The sequence below is a fragment of the Diorhabda carinulata genome, chromosome 11, assembly GCF_026250575.1.
Source record: "Diorhabda carinulata isolate Delta chromosome 11, icDioCari1.1, whole genome shotgun sequence".
Lineage (NCBI taxonomy): Eukaryota > Metazoa > Arthropoda > Insecta > Coleoptera > Chrysomelidae > Diorhabda > Diorhabda carinulata.
The window spans coordinates 12,580,243-12,598,895 of NC_079470.1; the positions used below are offsets into that span (position 1 = coordinate 12,580,243).

The window sequence follows — 18,653 nt, forward strand, 5'->3', positions numbered from 1 at the left end:
TATTTCCTAACATTTTCAAAAATGTACCTGAGCTGATCGAAGTTTCCGGTCTTTTATAACCATAAGCTGTGCAAAACAATAGAAAAAGGTTTTGACAGACCAATAGTCCTGTTTATTTAGGATTTTATTGCCAATGAAAGTTAGAAATTTTGTTTTATTTCAATACCAACAATCTCTACCCAACAAATTTCACCTAAAATACGACTGTATAGGTTTTTCCATTTTTACTATTTTCTATAAGAAATGTATTGTATCACCCTGTATATATAAAGGTTTAGATTTTTATTTTATTCCTATTTCTATTCGAAATTGTCTGACGTGATTTTGAGACAACCTGTATATATACATATTCTGAATTTAACAATTCACAACACCTATACTATTATACTAGACCGTCAGTTATATCACCCTGTATATATAAACATTTTCACATGTTGACTTGTTTTTATGTTCCTTTTTTTATTAACACGTTGACAGACGTGACTTTTGAGACATCCTGAATACGTACATATTCTAATAATATTGTTACTTTCCATTTCATTTATGAAAAACGTGACGAATGAAGTGTGTAAAAAAATTTATAACACCCTATATTAATTTACTATATTTTTAAATTTTCTTCAATTTAATTTTGTGACATTGAATAAATTTTCATCATCCCTATACGTATTTTATAAAAAAAATGTATCAAAACAACCTCCCTCGTATAAGAATCTTTCTGAAATCCTTGTAAAATGAATGAAATAAAAAAATTAATTGAAAAAATATTGTAATTTAATAGTAAAAAATTGTTATAAATATTTGATTACCGAACGCACTACATCGTAAATATTTTAAATAAAATTATTACGCCTGTGGAACGGAGATAAACTAAATAAATATAAAATAAATAAACATGTAGCGACGAATATCGTCGAGAATATAACGACAGAAAATACCTAACTAAAAGTTGGGTCGTCTCGAAACCCACAGCGATCGGGAGTTATAATTAATTCCAGAGGGTATTTTGCGATTTTGAAAGAGGGGGCAGCACAAAGTAAAATCAATATTCAGCCGGGCCCCCCTTAGTGTACACATTCAAAGGGCGCGGTAAGTGTCGTGTGCCGAGTAAGCTTTATAGTTTCTCTACATTACCGACAAAAACAGTGTAAATAATTAAGAAAATGAAATGTGTTTAATGTGATTTTAATTTTAAAATAACAGTGTGGTGTATAGTTAAATCGGTAACCTTACGAACAACGATGAAGTTGCAGAAAAGCGTGCGTCTTTATACTGATAAACATTTCGAGAACATAGGCAACATCTTCACAAATCTTTATGAAGACAGTTTATTGACAGATTGCATTTTGTATTGCAAAGATGGATCTTTGAAGGCACATAAAGTTATTTTAGCAGCAAGTAGCCGGTACTTTAGGCAAGTTTTCATTGAACATAACGACGACAATGCTATTTTTATGTATGGCATCTCGTACAGTCAGCTCAAAAAGTTGATCGAGTTAATTTATCGTGGTAGTATTGACATTCCTAATGACTGTTTTGATTCCGTTTATGGATTATGTGAGGAATTAAAAATTACAGGTGTTAATATAGAATCTACTGAAACAGTAAGTATCCTATTTTTATCTCTATTTTGTTGTGATAGACCTGATTTGATAATAAATAAATACGTTTACTAATACACAAGGTCAAGCATAGCATTCAACTGTGTTGCCATATTCAATATTACGTCATACACTCTACGATATTTCAATCTTGCTATAATATTTTTATACATTAAGGAATGTGACTAATTCTTTCTAAATATAAAAATTCCCAGTTGATATCAGAAAATATTATAAAATTATTAATTACAATCAAATATTTGAACATTTTAACATAACTATTATTTCAAATTAATATCCAATTTCTAAATTATAACGAAAAACTAATAAATAATATTAGAAAATATTATAATCTATATTATTATAACACTCATTCTCGTAATTTTTTTATTGTCTAGTAATTTTCTCAAGTTAGTTATTTATATTTAATATTTCAACATTTTATTAACTTCTTTTATTATTTGTTGTAAAGTGTCAACAATATTATTAAAATCGTGAAATGTACATGACATACATATTTGTAGTTACCATTCTCAAATGATTAAAACAGTGAAAGTATTTTTTTTTATTTATTATTTAAATGTGTAACGATAAATATGGCAACTACGAACGAATTTAAACCAAGCGAGTACATTCCTAAACAAAACCTGGGCTACGGTCAGATTTGTCCTGTTATTTGTATTTATAAAATAAATTAAATTTTGACTGTTATTGTGGCTGTTTATCTGTTAAATTTATCACAAATGCAGTGGTTAAAATCGCCTTTCACGTAAAATTAAAGATAAAAACTTAATAGAGGAAGTCTATTATAATTGTTATTATAATTATATTTCATTTTTGAAACATGGAAGACATTTTTAGTCGAAACAGGAAATGGTTGAATAAATCAGGTACATACTTAATACGTTCATATTATGGCTTTTTTTTTAAATGGAAATATATCTGAAATTTTATTACCTCAATTTTTTAAATTAATAAAACCATTTATGTACTTTCTATAATAAAAATAATACGTATATACGTAAAAATTAAATATGGCGGCCATATCTTTGTTATATCGAATTTAATAGTAAATTTGTGAGTAACTTTCGATTTATCACAATAACTTAATATGCATAGATCTTATTGTAGTTAACTAAACAGTTTGAAAAAAAAATTGTTCTACATTTCTTGAAATATAAATTAAATATTTAATTTGATTTATGATTGGAATTTTTTTTCAATAAAACTTATCATTTCTAGATTAAAACAAAATAGATTTTATTGTAAATATGTACGATAAATTTATAGGAAAAGTTTCTTGTTTACGTGGTTCATTTGGTATTGAAAACTGATTTAAATCAATACATAATTTTTCAAAGTTCATAGCAATGATAAAAACGATAGAAAATATATTTTTTGTGACGATTTGAGTTGATTTTAGATCTTTTTTATTTGACAAACAATTTAAATTTTACTAAATTATTCAAGTTAATTTTGAAGTATTTCCACCACCATTAAATTCATCTCTTATATATCCCCACAAGCTCCCTTGTGGCACATAATCAGTGGAATGTTAAATAATTTAAAAAGTCTTCCTCCAACTCTGATAAGAAGGCAACAACAAATTTGGTCATTTATATATTACAGATATACACTACCGGTCAAAAGTTTTTATTCCTTATATAGATTTTTTGCTGTATTGAAAAATAGGGTTAAAAACTGATAATTTTTTTGATGTTGGGCTCTATGAAATCAACAATAATATAAAAAAATGATATTCAAAACCAAGATATTCTCTAAAAAGACAACGGCTGATAGAACTGTCTAATTAACATATACGAGGATGGTCGTAGAAGTACTTGGCCCAACGACGAAAACACAAAAAATTTTTATTCATTTTTCAACGTCATCCTTTTAGCTCCATACACTTTTTTCAGCGAAGTTCATTAAGTTTTATTGTCAAGCTTATCAAAATAGCCATTAACTGTCGACATAACCTTTCCATTGTTGGAAAATCTTCCACTATCCCACGCACAACCCAAAAAACTAAACAACGTGGTGTCTTGTGTACTTTCTAATCCATTAGTATTCTTCAAGCAACTACCGCCATCTCTAGGTCAGGCCAGGTACTTCTGGAACCGTCCTCGTATAATTGGATTGTATTATCACATCAATAGATTGTGGAACGTGGGTCCTGTCATGTCAAATGTACGTTCATTTTAATTTTCCTTTGAAGGTCAATTAAAATTATAATCATTATTAATTTAATAATCAATTGATATTTATAAAACTTAATTAAAGAAATTTATAATTTGATAATTTCACTCAATTACCAATTTTGAAATAACTAAATGATAGTAGGCTTTTTGTCAGTAAATCATTGAAAAACGCTATTACAAATAATTTACATTTAAAAAAAAATTAATGTTAGAAAATTTATAACGAAATTATTTATTTCAAATCATACCTGAGTTAGTTTTAAACTTGATAATATCGCATGTCTCTAAATATATTTCATTTTAATACCTAATAAGAACATAATAAAAATATTAAATATTTAGAGACCAAGGTGTGGGTCTGAACTGTTGTTAGAGAGAGAGAAAATACATTTATATAACTCTCTATGCATCTATATCTATATAACTTGCATCTATGTATGTATATCCCTCTTTCTATATCCATATTGTACTTGTAAAATTTCTGGTACCATAAACCACCAAATGGAAGGCAGGTAGAAGTGGTAAATGTTCTTTCTCTCTCTCTCTCTCTCTTCTACCAGTACCAGACCACCCACATGTCTTTCTCTCTAATTTTATTATTGAATCTATGAATGAGAATCGATTTTAGAAAGTTTTGCATTCTAGGTTGTATTTATAATATCTTGATTGCATTTTATATTTAAAGTAAACAAAAAGATATAAAAAGCAATGCAAAAAGTACATTAATGAACTATTTCATTAAATTTTTCAATTTTAACGATTAAAAAAAATGTTATTTTTCTTATAAACTTCATCCTTAATAAATTCATAAAAATTTATTTTTACACTATTCGCTAACACTTAGTACTAAACACTTATTTATTTAAATTAACCGTTTGGTTCAGTTTTCACTACTTAAAGCCTCATTTAAATACTATTATCCCATTCCAAATATTTCGTTTATTCGAAATATACTCACAAATTGTCTCTTTAAAAAACATAATTTGAACAGGTAACAGAAAATACGTAACTAACAAAAAAAATACACAGCGCATTCGCCAAACTTGAGTTTAGATCAACGTAATAGAACAGGGCCGGCTTCACGGTTTATATCAGCGAGCGAGCTCGTAACAAAACTAAGAAAGTATTTGAAAAATATTTCGAGTTACCAAAAATTTGTGTGAATACAAAAATTTACAAGTGGTAAATGGGTCATTTCGATCCCATCAGAATTTAGTAGAAAGAGATAGAGACTAGTCTACGATTGTTTTTTCTGTCTCCCTACGCTGGAACAGAAGTTACGTCATCCATCACGTCTGTCAACTGTTATGTGTGTTCTGTCATCTGTCGTGTGTTCTGTGTCATATGTCAACTGTCTTGTGTCAATTATTGTGGTCTGTTCTGTGAGTTATCTGTCGTTTAGAATATTTAAAAAATAGCTAATAACGAGGATGACAGAGGGATTTCTTTTTTAAATATTTGGTTTGTTTCAGAGAACAAATGGCGCTGGAAGGGATACAAGATATAGAGGTCAAAAACGGGTTGCCGTGGATTATGAACACAATAAGGACAATACTTTTGTTTCTTCAACACCTTTAAAGAGTACGGCTGAAAGAAGGAGTAGTTCCAGTTCAGAAAAGTCACTGTCACTCAAAGAATCAGGTTCGTACTATCCAAAATCTTTTTGTTTTTTAATCAATTTGTTCTGAATCGTTTTCAGAAATCGAAATAGAGTGTGAGAATACTCCGGGCCAATCCGATCCTAAACCCGATATCGAAAACTCGAAAGAAGAGTCAAATTATACCGATCAAGATGGTTTGGACGATCAGGAACACACAAGCGCTTGGGCGCGAAAAGAGAGGAAATTTAAATGCGATATATGTCCCAGTAGGTGAGTTTTTAACATTTCAAAATAATTTTTAATACGAGGGAAGCTACTTAAGTATTGAGGTAGACAAATTTCTATTAGTGGGGAATTAATAAACACTATCTCTTACGTTCTTAATTTTTTTAAACACTATACACTACACTAACTTGTGATTATTAACTCATCACTATCACTTAACTAACTTACTAACTAATTTATTTGAATTCTTAGATTTCTTCGCTGATTCGTTCTGTTTACTACGACTATTTATTATAAACTGAACTAAAGTGCGCTAAATAAACTTATTTATGCTTTTAAAGGTTCCCGATTTTAGGTCTCTTTTGTTTTAAAATTAGTTTTCTTTAATAAAAACAGATGAGACCTAAAATAAAGAACATTTAGAAACATAAACATATAAAAAGATCTAAGAAATAAGAAATCGAAAACACTTAAACTCATTTATATACCCCAAATAGAATTCTCCAAACTTCTAGAACATAAAGAAATAAAAAGAAATGAATAAATAGACCTTCCTAGAAATTATTTAAAAGAAACAATGTAAATAAACCGCTTGCTATAAAAATTTGAGATCAAACGAATTCCGTCATTTATAAAAAATATGCGCCTTCACCGAATTCCATTGTAGCTGAGAATAAGAAATCATTGGGTGCCAAACAAGGACTGTATGGCGGATGTTTTAACTGTTCAAAAACGTTTTTGTTTGAACTGATGAAGGAGAGCTCGCATTGTCGTGGTGGAGAGATTGGTTTCCCTGATTTTTTCAAACCGTTGGATTGACCATTCAGGATTGACCTTCGTACGTTGCTCTGATGGCGACCATTTGCGATTGAATTCGTGTAACAGTGAATCGAGATGGTGTTTCATCGCCAAAAGTCGAAGCGATTTGATCGGCACACTGCTGTTGGTTCAATCCACGTCGAAAATGTTGTAATTCCATTTTTCGACTATACGCGATATATCAAAACGTTTTTTTTTGTAGTTTTAAGAGAGCTTCACATTTAAACAGGCATCAACTGGTACATACCGGGGAAAGACCGTTCGCTTGTGATCAGTGTGACAAGGCATTTTCGAGACATGACAAACTCAAACATCATATACATAAAACTCATGAATTGGGGGCGCTTAACGAAGCTCTAGGACCAGATTCTCTTTACGTAAGTACAAACAAAAAATAAAAAACAATCTAATTTAACTTTACAGAAAAGGATAGACAGAAATTACAACGTTTCAGTACAATTTCCATAGATAAACTAAATTTTATAATTAATAATATTCTTCTATGATTACACCCTCACAAATTGTTTAATTTTTTATTCAACACGTTCAAGCCCGGTCCGATTTGGTGGATGGAACGTCTTGGCACCCTCAATATCTTAAAGGCATTAAGAAGGTTATAAAAGACTTGGGACTCGTAACATGTAATTCCCTGGGTCAGTTAAGGGTCGAAAGATTGTTTTATTGATGACACTTCCAGTAATGAAGTCACAAAATTGTATGTGCGTGAGTGTGTTCAAGAAAACTCAGCTTGATAACGTCGTACGATTGAAACTGATCGCTCTGAACGCTGAAGTTCTTGCTGCTGCAACTGCTGTGGATGTGGTTGTGCTGGTACGTCATCCTCTGCAGGGAAGTGGATTTTGAGCTGATTTTAGTACTTGTTCACTTCGTAGGTGGATACACACGGCTTCGGTCGGTCCTTCGTTACATTTTTTTTCCTTCCCGACGACTTTTAGGATGAAATTTATTTCCCTTCGTCAATCACCTCAAGGTACGTCGTAAGGCATGTGCAAACGAGTTTTTTAACACGATCTTGTCGAAGAAAAACGTGTTGTGTTGTAGCCAGATCGATCGGTTTACGTGTTCCACGTCGCTTGATAGGTATTTGTCGAAAGGTTATTGTTTTATTGAGGAAGTTGTTCGGGAAAACAGTCGAAAGATGAAAAATGTCGCCACATAATCTCCGCTCCACTGAAAAGGCCACGAACTTGTGTGCGTGCGTGTGGGTTCACGAAAACCCGGCTCTGAACGCTGAAGTTCTTGCTGCTGCAACTGTTATCGATGTGGTTGTGCTGGAACGTCATCCTCTGCAGGGAAGTCTATCGGCGGACTGTTGTTCCGGATATTAACCTGCTGCTGGTACATTTTTGACTTCGTAGGTGGATAGACACGCCATTGTAGTTTCGTTTGGCGTTTAAACCGGTTTTAGTCGGTCGTTCGTTACATTTTTTCCTTTCCCGCGGACTTTTAGCTTGAAATTTGTTTCCCGTTCAATCACTTCGTAAGGTCCATCGTAAGGCATGTGCAAACGAGTTTTTTTACATCGTCGTGTCGTAGAAAAACGTGTTTTGTGGTAACCAGAGCTTGAAAGACGAACAGTGTACGTGTGCCTTGTCACTTGACAGGTGTTGGTCGTAAGATTATTGTTTTTTTTGAGGAAGTTGTTCGGGGAAACAGAAAAAGTGTACTTGATTAATTTCGACTTCATAGATCCCACTGTACTTTAATAAACATTTAAACGTACATTTTATTTTTTGTAATCGACGTATTTTTGTATTCTCATCACTTGATTTTATATTATTTTTAATATTTAGACCATAGATCGAGTGGATATTTTAACACCGGAAACAAATATTGTGGAACCCCAAAAATTCGTAACCCCCGAGCCAGTAATTCCAACTATTTCTTCAGTATCATCGGTGGAATTGCCCGAACAGCCGCAGAAAAAGAGAGGAAGGCCTCGAAAATATCCACCATGTAAGAAAACGATATTTTTAGGTTATGTTGGCAAATTTTTGAAATAATTGTGTTTCACTATATTATTAACTCATTTTAATAAAATTTTTATTGTAAAATATGAAATTCCCAGTTTTTACATACAAATATGTTTATTTTTTTTTTATAGCTACCAAACCACTTGTTAAAAGACCAAGAGGGAGACCAAGAATCAAACCTGATGGTAGGTTTTTGTTAATTTCAGTTGTATTACGTTCATAGAAGCTTTTTCTTGTTTATTTTCTGCTTTTCTATCATTTAAACGATTACAAAAAGGTAAATTGTATAAAAAATAACATTTAATTTAATAAATTAGATCGACATCTGTTTATAGGTTGAAAAAACCAAATTTAAAAGCTTTTTACTCGGATTTTGTTACTGGTATTCCACATGCAGGGCTATCCGAAGTTATTCTATCTACTGTTCATCAATTTTTTTTCATTATAACCCCATATGTTACTTTTTTTCAGTCCACATTCCAATAATTTATCTTATTACTTTCTTTGTTTATGTCTGATGGTAAGTATCGCAACAAACTAGGTATTTAAACCTTGTTCATCAATAGGAAGCAAGGTTTCTACAGAAATCATATGATTTTTGAATTAAATTCATCTATTTTATCCCCCCTGTCGTTCCATGGTTTGATATCCAATCTAATTCTCTAAATAACTCTTCGGAATATTCGATAGATGTTTAATTATATAGGCAAAGGCCACAGGGGAAAGAAGAATAACCTGTTTAGTCTTGTTATACGTCTAAAACAATAAAAACGTTTATAATTGCCTTTTGTGGTCCCCAGAGTTTGAATTTTGATGTTTTTTCCCCAATTTTTTTTCTCTGGAGCTCAGTTTAGCTATAAATTCAACTTTGCACTTCTTGCCATGGTTTGGTTCCGAATTAAAGCAAAATGGTAACTAAAAAGTTTCAATAAGCAAAATGTTACAAAAACCGAGTCGATCTAGTCTGAAAGTCGTTGCCTCATAACTCATCTTTCCCTTTTATTCAAAATGAGGGAATGACAAAACAAAACATAACCTAGAAAAATCTAGTAAACATAAACTTTCGTTACCAGCTAGCTTGATTGATGATTGAATAAAATGTTACAATGAAATCTTCTTTCAACTATTACTCTAACAAACTTGAAGTCAATTCGCCATTCCAAACAAGTAACAGTACTACCAACTGTCAAAAACTATTACCAAAATATACCTACTTTATCGACTGTTGGTAATGCTGTGAGGGAATGATTATTTTTCATGGGACAAAGTATTTGATGACTTATGATCTTAAATTCAGAGAAATTTTGTTGTATTTACAATAGTCGCAGTTCCAAATAGATTCTCGAAAAATTTCTTAACAAAAACTTTAGGCAATGTTCTAATTTGGTTATTGGGACCAACGGTTCCTGGAATTCCAACTTACCCAAAGTTATTCTCAACATTTTTAGCCTTGATGATGTCCTTTCGAGAAAAAATTTTATCCTGCCAGGACAGGATTTTCAAAATATCATGAGAATTATCCTTATACCGGGTTCTGAACGGATGATTTTTTAAGAAAACTTTTATACAATTTACATTTTTTTACATCTTATTTTTGAAAACATAAATAATGATATTGTGACACATCGAACGTTTTAATTTATGTTTATAATTCTATAAAAAATCCAAGTTTTTCTAAAATATTCTATAACTGCGTAAACATGTATACAAAGGCCTAGTTACAGGGTAAAGAAGAATAATGTAACCTGTATATTTCGACTTGTGAACAATATCGTTTTATTTTGTTTATTTTGTGTTGAATTTAAAAAAAAAGGCATGATTTGTTAAGATTTTGTTTTGTAATTCGTATTTTTGGTTTATAGTATTTATAAAAAAAAAAGATTTCTTGATTTTTTTTGTGATTTATAGTAGATTATGTTTTATTGAAAACAACTGAAACCTCTGGTTATAGAAATTGAATTATAAAAACGAATTTTTCTAAATATGAGTAATAGAATATGAAAAAAAAAACTTAATCATAAATTTTCTTCGAATAAGTAGCAAAAAATTGTAACATACAGGGTTTTACATTATACACCTGAGCTCGTTAACGGGATTGGGTGTAGTGTTTACACAAAATGCTACATTATTGTCTTTTTGACGCTTTTTTGAGTCACAAAAATATTCAAAATGGAATGTCGTAACAACATTATGATTTTCATTTTAATATTCACCATTTGCAAAATGGATCAAACGACCTTAACACACCATTCAATAAGTCGTGTGACTAACTTCGAAAAACAGATTTTTTTCCCCGAAAATATATTCATCAATGTTATATCCTTGAAGACCAATACAAAAATTCCAAATTTTCGATGCTGTCCCTGTAGAATTTTTTACCGGCAAGCATTTTGACAAGCGAATAGCCAGTAGTCACCGTGGACTAGATCTGCACTGTACGGTGGATGAGAAAGCAATTTGAAGTGTAATTCATTCAATGGTTAACCTCTATACCATCGTCTTGATGTACCAGTGGTTTTTTCTTCGACTTAGAGGTCGTTTCTCCTTGATTTTTGCTTTCAAACGATCCAGCATTTCTATGTAGTATTCGCTATTGATTTTCTCTCCCTTTTGGAGGTAGTCGAAGAATATTCCATGCACATCCCAAAATACTGAAGCTATAATCTTCACAGCTGACTGTTGCGCCTTTGGACGCTTCCGACGTGGTTCACCGGCTGGTGTCCACTCAGTTGATGATCGATTTGATTCCTGAGTGAGGTGGTGGATCCATGTTTCATCCCTTGTCATATTTCGACAAAAATCTGCCCAAATACTGCTCTAAATCATTAAGAAAAAATCTTTTTCATGGTCAAATGTTCATGCGTAATTGTGAACAGAAATAACCAATGGTTCTTTACGATGAAGTAGACTCCGGATAACACTTTTCAAGCCACTGCTAAACTTGTACAGTATTTCTTTCCATCAAGAAGCAATGTTGAATTAACACAGAAATTATTTTGAAAATAACAAATATAGCTTCACTTAAATGACTCCCACTTCTTTCTGACTAATCGAAATTTTATAAAATTTTACACATAGTCATTTGAAAGTTGGTTCTTTATAAACGTCATATGGATTTCACAATTGCAGCGCCATCTGTGTATCAGTCACACGACTTATTGAGTGATGTGATATGCTTCTTCACGTTTTGCCTTTTGGGGAAGTACTTTCTATAATTTGATGGGCATTTATTTATCGTTCGAGTTTCATGTGACTTATTGTCACGTTTTTTTCAAGCAAAAGCCATAAATTTCTGCTGGACGATTAGACAGATCGCTAGGAACACCAATCGGGGGAAAGCATCTTTTATTTGATCTTTATCAAGGCTAAAAATATATGGTACAACTCAAACTTTGATAAACATAAACAAGTAAACAAAAAATTGTGAAATTGGAAGAAAAACAATAACCAGAATTGGACACACTGTATGTAAGACAAACATAAAGACAATTTTTTGTTTACTTGTTTATATTCATCAACGTATGAGTTGTACCATATATTTTTGGCCTTGATAAAGATCAAATAAAAGATCGAAACGTTGGCATTTTAAAAAACTCTTGGACAGTTTCATTTTGAGTCCCCTACCCGTAATACCATTCGAAATTGTATCAGCTCTACTTACAAGACACAAAATATCCCATTTTATGAGTAGAATTTGAAATTTCATCCCCGATTTCACTCTCCCGTGACTTTTCAAGTGACCAAATCATATTAGCTGAGAAATCCATGAAACAAGAACTCAATTTTGGAAGGAAGTACATAAAAAAAGCGAGTTATAGATAAATTGCTTGGTATTCATGAGAGAGATACCGATAACTCGTTCATACCAATAAGGGATAAACTCTGAACATCCTTAAGAGATGGAATCATGCTTTTTGTTTCATATAAAACTTTTGTTAAATCTAACTTTCTTCAGTGGAGTTCATAGGCATTCTGATAAGCCCGTCGTCTCCCCACGACACTAACAAAGGCTGATATCTTTTTTATATTAGACAAGCTTTGAGACTTAGCACGTTATCTTTGAATGCTGGACCCTAAGTGATGACTTGGTCCGCAGTTTCCTCCTCCTCCATGCACCAACGGTAGTCCTAGTCGCCTGTGATTCCAATAGTGCGGCGATGGTGTCTTAAATGGCCGTGTCTGGTTGAAAATCCGGTGACCAGTCGCGCCTAATTAAGTGGAGTAGTTTTTTGGTACTAGTCCCTCTATGTGTGCCTTAGCTTGTCTCTCCTCAGAGGCTATTTTGCAAGTAGATAATTGAGAAACGTATTTTCTGGGCCCATTATATGTAAATGTGATTTTCTCTCTAAAATTTCATGTCCTAAGGATTCAGTTGTACTCATATTCATTATTTGAGTTTGCATGAGATTATTAACAGCAAAAACAAAGGTAATAATAATATCTGAAATGATTAACCCATTAATTTTTTTAATACTGAACGTTTCTAATAGTTTATTCAAATAATCAGTTAATATTCTTCATGACCTTTCGACCTTCAGAATATTGGAGTCTTTTTTTTCCACTACTCCAATCATTCGCTGTTTCCTTTCTGTGCTACTTGTTCTATCCAAGTTTTCCTTACACTTCCTATCCTTCTTTTATTATGGGTTTCTACTACAACTACCACTGGTACTACGGCCCTCAAAGAACCTTTGCCTCGTCCACCACATCCATCAAGTTATCACTGTACAACGCTCGGCGTCTCCACCCCCGAAGATCTTCTTCGACATCCTCCAGCATACGCTCCAAGTGGCCTAGCCATCTGAGTCTGGACCTCTTGACTTCTGTAACCAGGCTGGGATCTTCATAGAGCTCGGTGTTTGTACAGCTGCGCCACATGCGTTCTCCAATTCAATCATGTGTTTTCGCTTAATTGGTTTTGTAGTGTTAATCATAATATGAGGCTACCAAATGTCCAGATCGTCATCCTGCAGACTCATACAGTGGACACCCTTGTGAAGGAATGTCCATACCAAAAATGAACCAGCAAAAAATGGAATCTTCATCATTCATGGCTTCCAAGACAAGAATGAACATTGTAGATAGCCCGATGACTCTCAGTTATTGTTTTCATTATTAAATCTTTCCCATTTCCCTTTTTTTGGTTTACCACCGTTCTTCTGTATGTTTGATGTTTCTTCCAATCTCAGGCCTTCTGTTATCTTTATCAACTTGTATATTATTTCTTTAATTTTGTTAAATGTATCTGGTACGATTACTATATCGTCTGCATATACTAATCCGTCTTTTTTTACCGGTTCTGTACCGAATAATTGTGTGTATTTCGTAGTTTTTTTTCTTTTATTGTTTTTATAATCCTATCCATGAAAAATATAAACAAAAGGGGGATAAGTCTGTGTCGTTGTTTTACCCCATTTCAACCACAAACTCTCTTAATCTTTTTCCTTCTTAAGTTTCCATATATTCCTTTTGGAATCTTTCGGTCTATTGAGTCGAATGCTCCTTCTAAATCGATAATATGTAATATACTTATTTTCTTTTCTATTAAGCTTCTTCTCCATTTCCTAATATAAATTTATTTCATTATCTTTGTCTCTGATGTTCTTGTATATGTTTTTAATCCAACTGAGGTTGGGTATATTGCTCTGTAGCTTCCCCACTTAAATTCATCTTCTTTTTTATGTAGGGGTATCAATTTATTGTCCCCCCAAGTCTGTGTATTCCATGCCATCTTCAATAGCCATCCCTTTTCTATTTATCCTAGACATTTTATCATTTCGTTTTCCTATTTTGAATTTCCTTATTGCTCCTTTCACTTCTATGCTTTCCATTCTTGGTCTCCTATCGTTTTATGATTCTTCTTCATTTCCCAAATCTTCTCTTATCATGTTACAGTCTCTGTGACTGAATTTTTGCTTTCCAAGTCTCTAAGTTTTCATTTTTTTATTATTTTCTTTGTCTTTTATTCTTCTTACTTCTTTGCTTTTCCAATTTCTTTCACCTATTTGGTTTCTCGTGGTATCCTTCCTTGTTTTCTTCACTTTTATTTCTAAATATAATTCTTCCAGCTTTTTTTGCTTAACTAGGTTTTTTATTTCTTTTATCTACCATATGGTTTGGTGATTTCCTTTCTTATTATCATCCTTTTTCCTGATTATTTCCTTGGCTTTTCTACATAAATTATTTCCTATTTTAAGTAATTGAATATATTGATAGTACATAACGAAATCATTAATATTTTAGACATAGCTTTGAACTGTTTGTTGACGCTTCCACATTTTTTTTATTACTTTTGTAGTTGCTCCTCACTTAAACAAAAGGCCTCGAGGTAGACCGCGTGTCAAGCGTATTGGTAAGTTTTAAATATGTATATATTTGATTAATTTCGAAATTTTGTTTTTATTTAGCAAGAAGCTCGATTTTTTTTCTGAAATTAGATTTTTTTTCTAACAAGTTATTACACATAAATGAATTATTTGAGAATTGAAAGGATGCGTTGTCCCCTGATACTTTTTCGAAAATAAAAACAATTATTTCACCTATAAAATGAAAATTCCAAGTACCACCTGAAATGTAAACTTATATTTTCAATACAAGTTCATTTCAGTATATTTTGAATATTATTTGGGGGCAAGAATGAGGTACCGTATACCCTTTAGTTAGGTTGAATTGCATAATTTTGTAGAATAAATCAATCCTCTTCGTATATCAAATCCTCTGTCCATGTGGTTCTGTCCTTAGTCTAATCAAGTCGTTCTGTACTTCTTTTAACAACTGTCCTCTTCTTCTACCTCCTGAATCTCACTGTAGTATCACTCTTCTTTCATAAAGTTGATACCAGAAAGTAAATTTTCGGTTTTTTATTTCTGAAACGCAACCATTTATACGTCTTCCTCTCAAATCCCCTCAAAACTATCCGTTTTAACAACTAACAACATCCCTTAATGGATTGAGCTACATTTTGTAGGGTAGATCAATCCCCATTGTCTATTTAATCCTCTGTCGCTAATTATTCTCCATTTGGCTCTGTCCTTAGTCTTTTCTTTCCATCATTTCAGTCCTCTTCTATTTCGTTTTTCCACTTTTATCTTCTACCTCGATAAAACTATTGTATGCGCTCTACATATGCCCTCTGAGAGACTCAGAAGGTTTTTTTTGGTTAAAATAAGGTCTCATATGACTATTTTAGGAATGTCCCTGATGTAGGAAATATTTTCCTCTGCGGGGATTTTCCCGAAATCCCCAAATGATTCGTAGGTACAAAAATTTACAATGAACTCTCAAGGTAACTGATCCTGGTGAAAAAATAGGCAAAACAACGCGTCTTGGAATTCAATTCTCAATTTCCCGAGTAGTGAAAAAAATACTTTCTTATTTCAAGGTGGTTCATTGGATAGAGGAACATATCAGTATCTCAGCAGCGATTTCGACAGTATCGGTTACCTTCCAAAATCCCATCCGACTCCCAGTGAACTAGAATCCAGCCAAGAGATGATGTCAGATTTAGCGAATAACGTAGATATGATGACCCACGAACAAGGAATTATGGAACCGTTGGTAGAGATCAAAACTGATAACACAGGTAAATTTAAATTACACGTTTGAGTATTTACCAGGTCATTTGGGAACATCCGGAACGAATGAGGAAAATTCGGGAGGGTATATGGGGAAAAAATAACAAATTTCTGTAAAAAAAAATTGAAAGGTTAATTGGTGAGAGTTCCAAACAGTGTCCTAACTGTTAAGTCTTGCAAATGAATGAACTGGTGCAAAAAAAATGAACAGCCCCAGGGGACTTATCAAAAAGAGATTGATGTTTGAAAATGTGGGTCACTCTATATATAAAACTAATTATACTTACTGTATACCCAACAACATTCGGTCAAGAGCTCCAGAAGTACCATTGCCTCTATTATTTTGTACATTCAATACTAAATTCACTGTTTGCACCACCACTACACTGTTTACACCACCATTTACATTCAATAGTTCTATATTTATATAACATCCATGTTGTTGTTAATCAAGCAAATAACTAGTAATAAAAAAGTCTTTATTGCCTTTTAATATGAACAATAAAAGAAACATCTGTACAATAGAGGTTTGTTCTTGGTAGTTGCACTGACAGAACTAGTTCACTAAAGCGTTCTTTGTAGCAGAACCAGCGCTAGTGTCGCTGTTTTTAGTAGCAGTGCAAGAGAACTAGTTCATCCAGTTCACTGAACAGCTTGCACTGGGTCTAGAGTCAGCTACATCTTCGTCATGAAATACAACAACCAACAAATGCTCTCAGCACTATATTGTTCTTTGTATCCGATCAAACTAATTCTATACACTCATGAACTGCCATGAACTGGTTCAGTACAGTACAGTTCCAGTGCAGCTACCAAGAACAAACGTTAAAACGAACCTGTCAAGGAACGCGTCGAGCGCATGCGTTCTTTCACACATAAAATTGATCATGCGCTCTCCGCACAATGATAGACATGCGCACAAATATAAATGTAGTACTTTTCAACAGTTATGTTTAACCAGGCTGTTTATATTATTTATTTATATTGATAAACAATTATCAGAAATATTTAAATGATTAATTTTGAATGTGGACTCAATATCGAATGGATATTTTGGAAATTTTTTATTTTTTGGTTTTTTCAGATACAGAAATTTGTGCTAAACAAGAGAAAATCCAACCACAAACTTCGACGAATTCTTTTTTCGAAAATATCGGTTTATTTGAAAATACGACGACGATAGCCAAAATAGGAGAATGTACCATTTCGGTAGCTACAAGTTGTCCGAACATCAGTGCAGTTAATACAGGGGGCAATACAAATAACTAATGTTAATATTAGTTTAGCTGGTTGAGGTAGTTTTGATTCCAGCAGGTTTTCATTCGTCTAAAATTACCGAACAGTTTATTTTATCATATTAACTTAGCAGTTGAAGTATTTTTGAATAACCTTGTGTTTTATATTTAATATTGAGGGGGGGAAAAGGTGATTTCGGTTTTTTCTCACTATTAGTCATTCTTATGTAAGTCTATGCGGAAACGTAAATGCTCCAGACTTCTTTTGAAACCAGTTTCACACTATTAAGTTATTGTTTGGGAAACTGGAATAAATCATAGTTTCTTGGAGCACCAAACTTGCTGTTTCCATTAAATCTGTTTCGAAACGAAAAAAGTTCTATTACGAATTTACAATTTAGGATTTTCTGGTAAATTCAGCCTCCGGATAATCTCTTCGTCAATATACAATATATCTTTGGGTTCTTTTTCCCTCCTGGTTCAACATAAAAAACAGATTTAAAAATTATAATCGAGATACAAATCGTATCTGTTTACCAACCGCTTTAAATACAAAAATCCTATCGTACACAAAAGCTATAATTAATATAATATAAAATAAAAGTAATTTGATACGTTAATGAAACTTCAAGTGTCTTAGGGACACTTAGTCGCTTAACTATGACGTTGGTTCCCATTAAAAGCGATTAGTGAACAATAAATATTAACGATTCAATAGTAATTAGAGGTTAGGTAGGTAGATTTATGATTCTTAACAGTCACATCAATATAAAACAAAAGTTAGGTTAGGGAAAAGAGGTATCTCTGTCTGGGTTACATTCGTGCTATGTTGCCAGATGTCAGAACAGACCAGTGTAGTTCGATAAAGCAATTTTTGAGTAAATGACTTATTACTTTGTCCTCTAGACTGTAATCTACCAAATTTTTAATATACTGGTTTTATTAATTCGGAATTATTAGAAAAAAACCGAAATAATTTTTTACCCTTTCTATTATTTTCAACTTTATATTCATTTTTTGATGAAATATACTTGAACTGTTACGTTTCTACTATTATATAGAAGATTTTTGCCACTTCTGTATTTCTTTTTTCAAATAAATAACTAATAATATGTTCTTACATTGAAAAATGTATTCAACAATTTTCTAATGAGTTTTTATATTATTTATTGATATTAGTTTCACTGTTCGCTAAATATACAAAATATTTTTTACAATATTTAGAGTTTTTTTTTTAATTTTCAATAACCAAACGTTGTCTCAAGATCTTTTTGTAATCATAACTATTAACTTTTTGATTAAAATCGTTTAATATTAATATTTTATGTTATGTAAAGTTGTTTAAAATAAAATTTAGTTTAAAAAATTTTGTATTATTTCCAAATTTTATCAATATCAACTCC

General features: G+C 32.1%; 1 protein-coding gene across 4 annotated transcripts; it reads left to right on the plus strand.

Moving 5' to 3' along the window:
- Positions 1–880: 880 nt before the first annotated feature.
- On the plus strand, positions 881–18,467 carry LOC130899245 (zinc finger and BTB domain-containing protein 14-like). Of its 4 annotated transcripts, none has more exons than XM_057809024.1 (9): positions 881–1,604; positions 5,275–5,443; positions 5,502–5,673; positions 6,650–6,824; positions 8,262–8,424; positions 8,573–8,626; positions 14,740–14,793; positions 15,823–16,023; positions 17,100–18,467. In XM_057809024.1, exons 1-9 carry the CDS (start codon positions 1,242–1,244, stop codon positions 17,282–17,284), a joined length of 1,536 nt encoding a protein of 511 aa, XP_057665007.1. In that variant the 5' UTR covers positions 881–1,241; the 3' UTR covers positions 17,285–18,467. The 4 variants fall into 4 exon arrangements, with proteins under 4 accessions (XP_057665007.1, XP_057665010.1, XP_057665008.1 ...); XM_057809025.1 differs by having other exon boundaries at positions 932–1,604; positions 6,677–6,824; XM_057809027.1 differs by lacking the exon at positions 14,740–14,793 and having other exon boundaries at positions 918–1,604.
- The last annotated feature ends 186 nt before the right edge of the window (positions 18,468–18,653 follow it).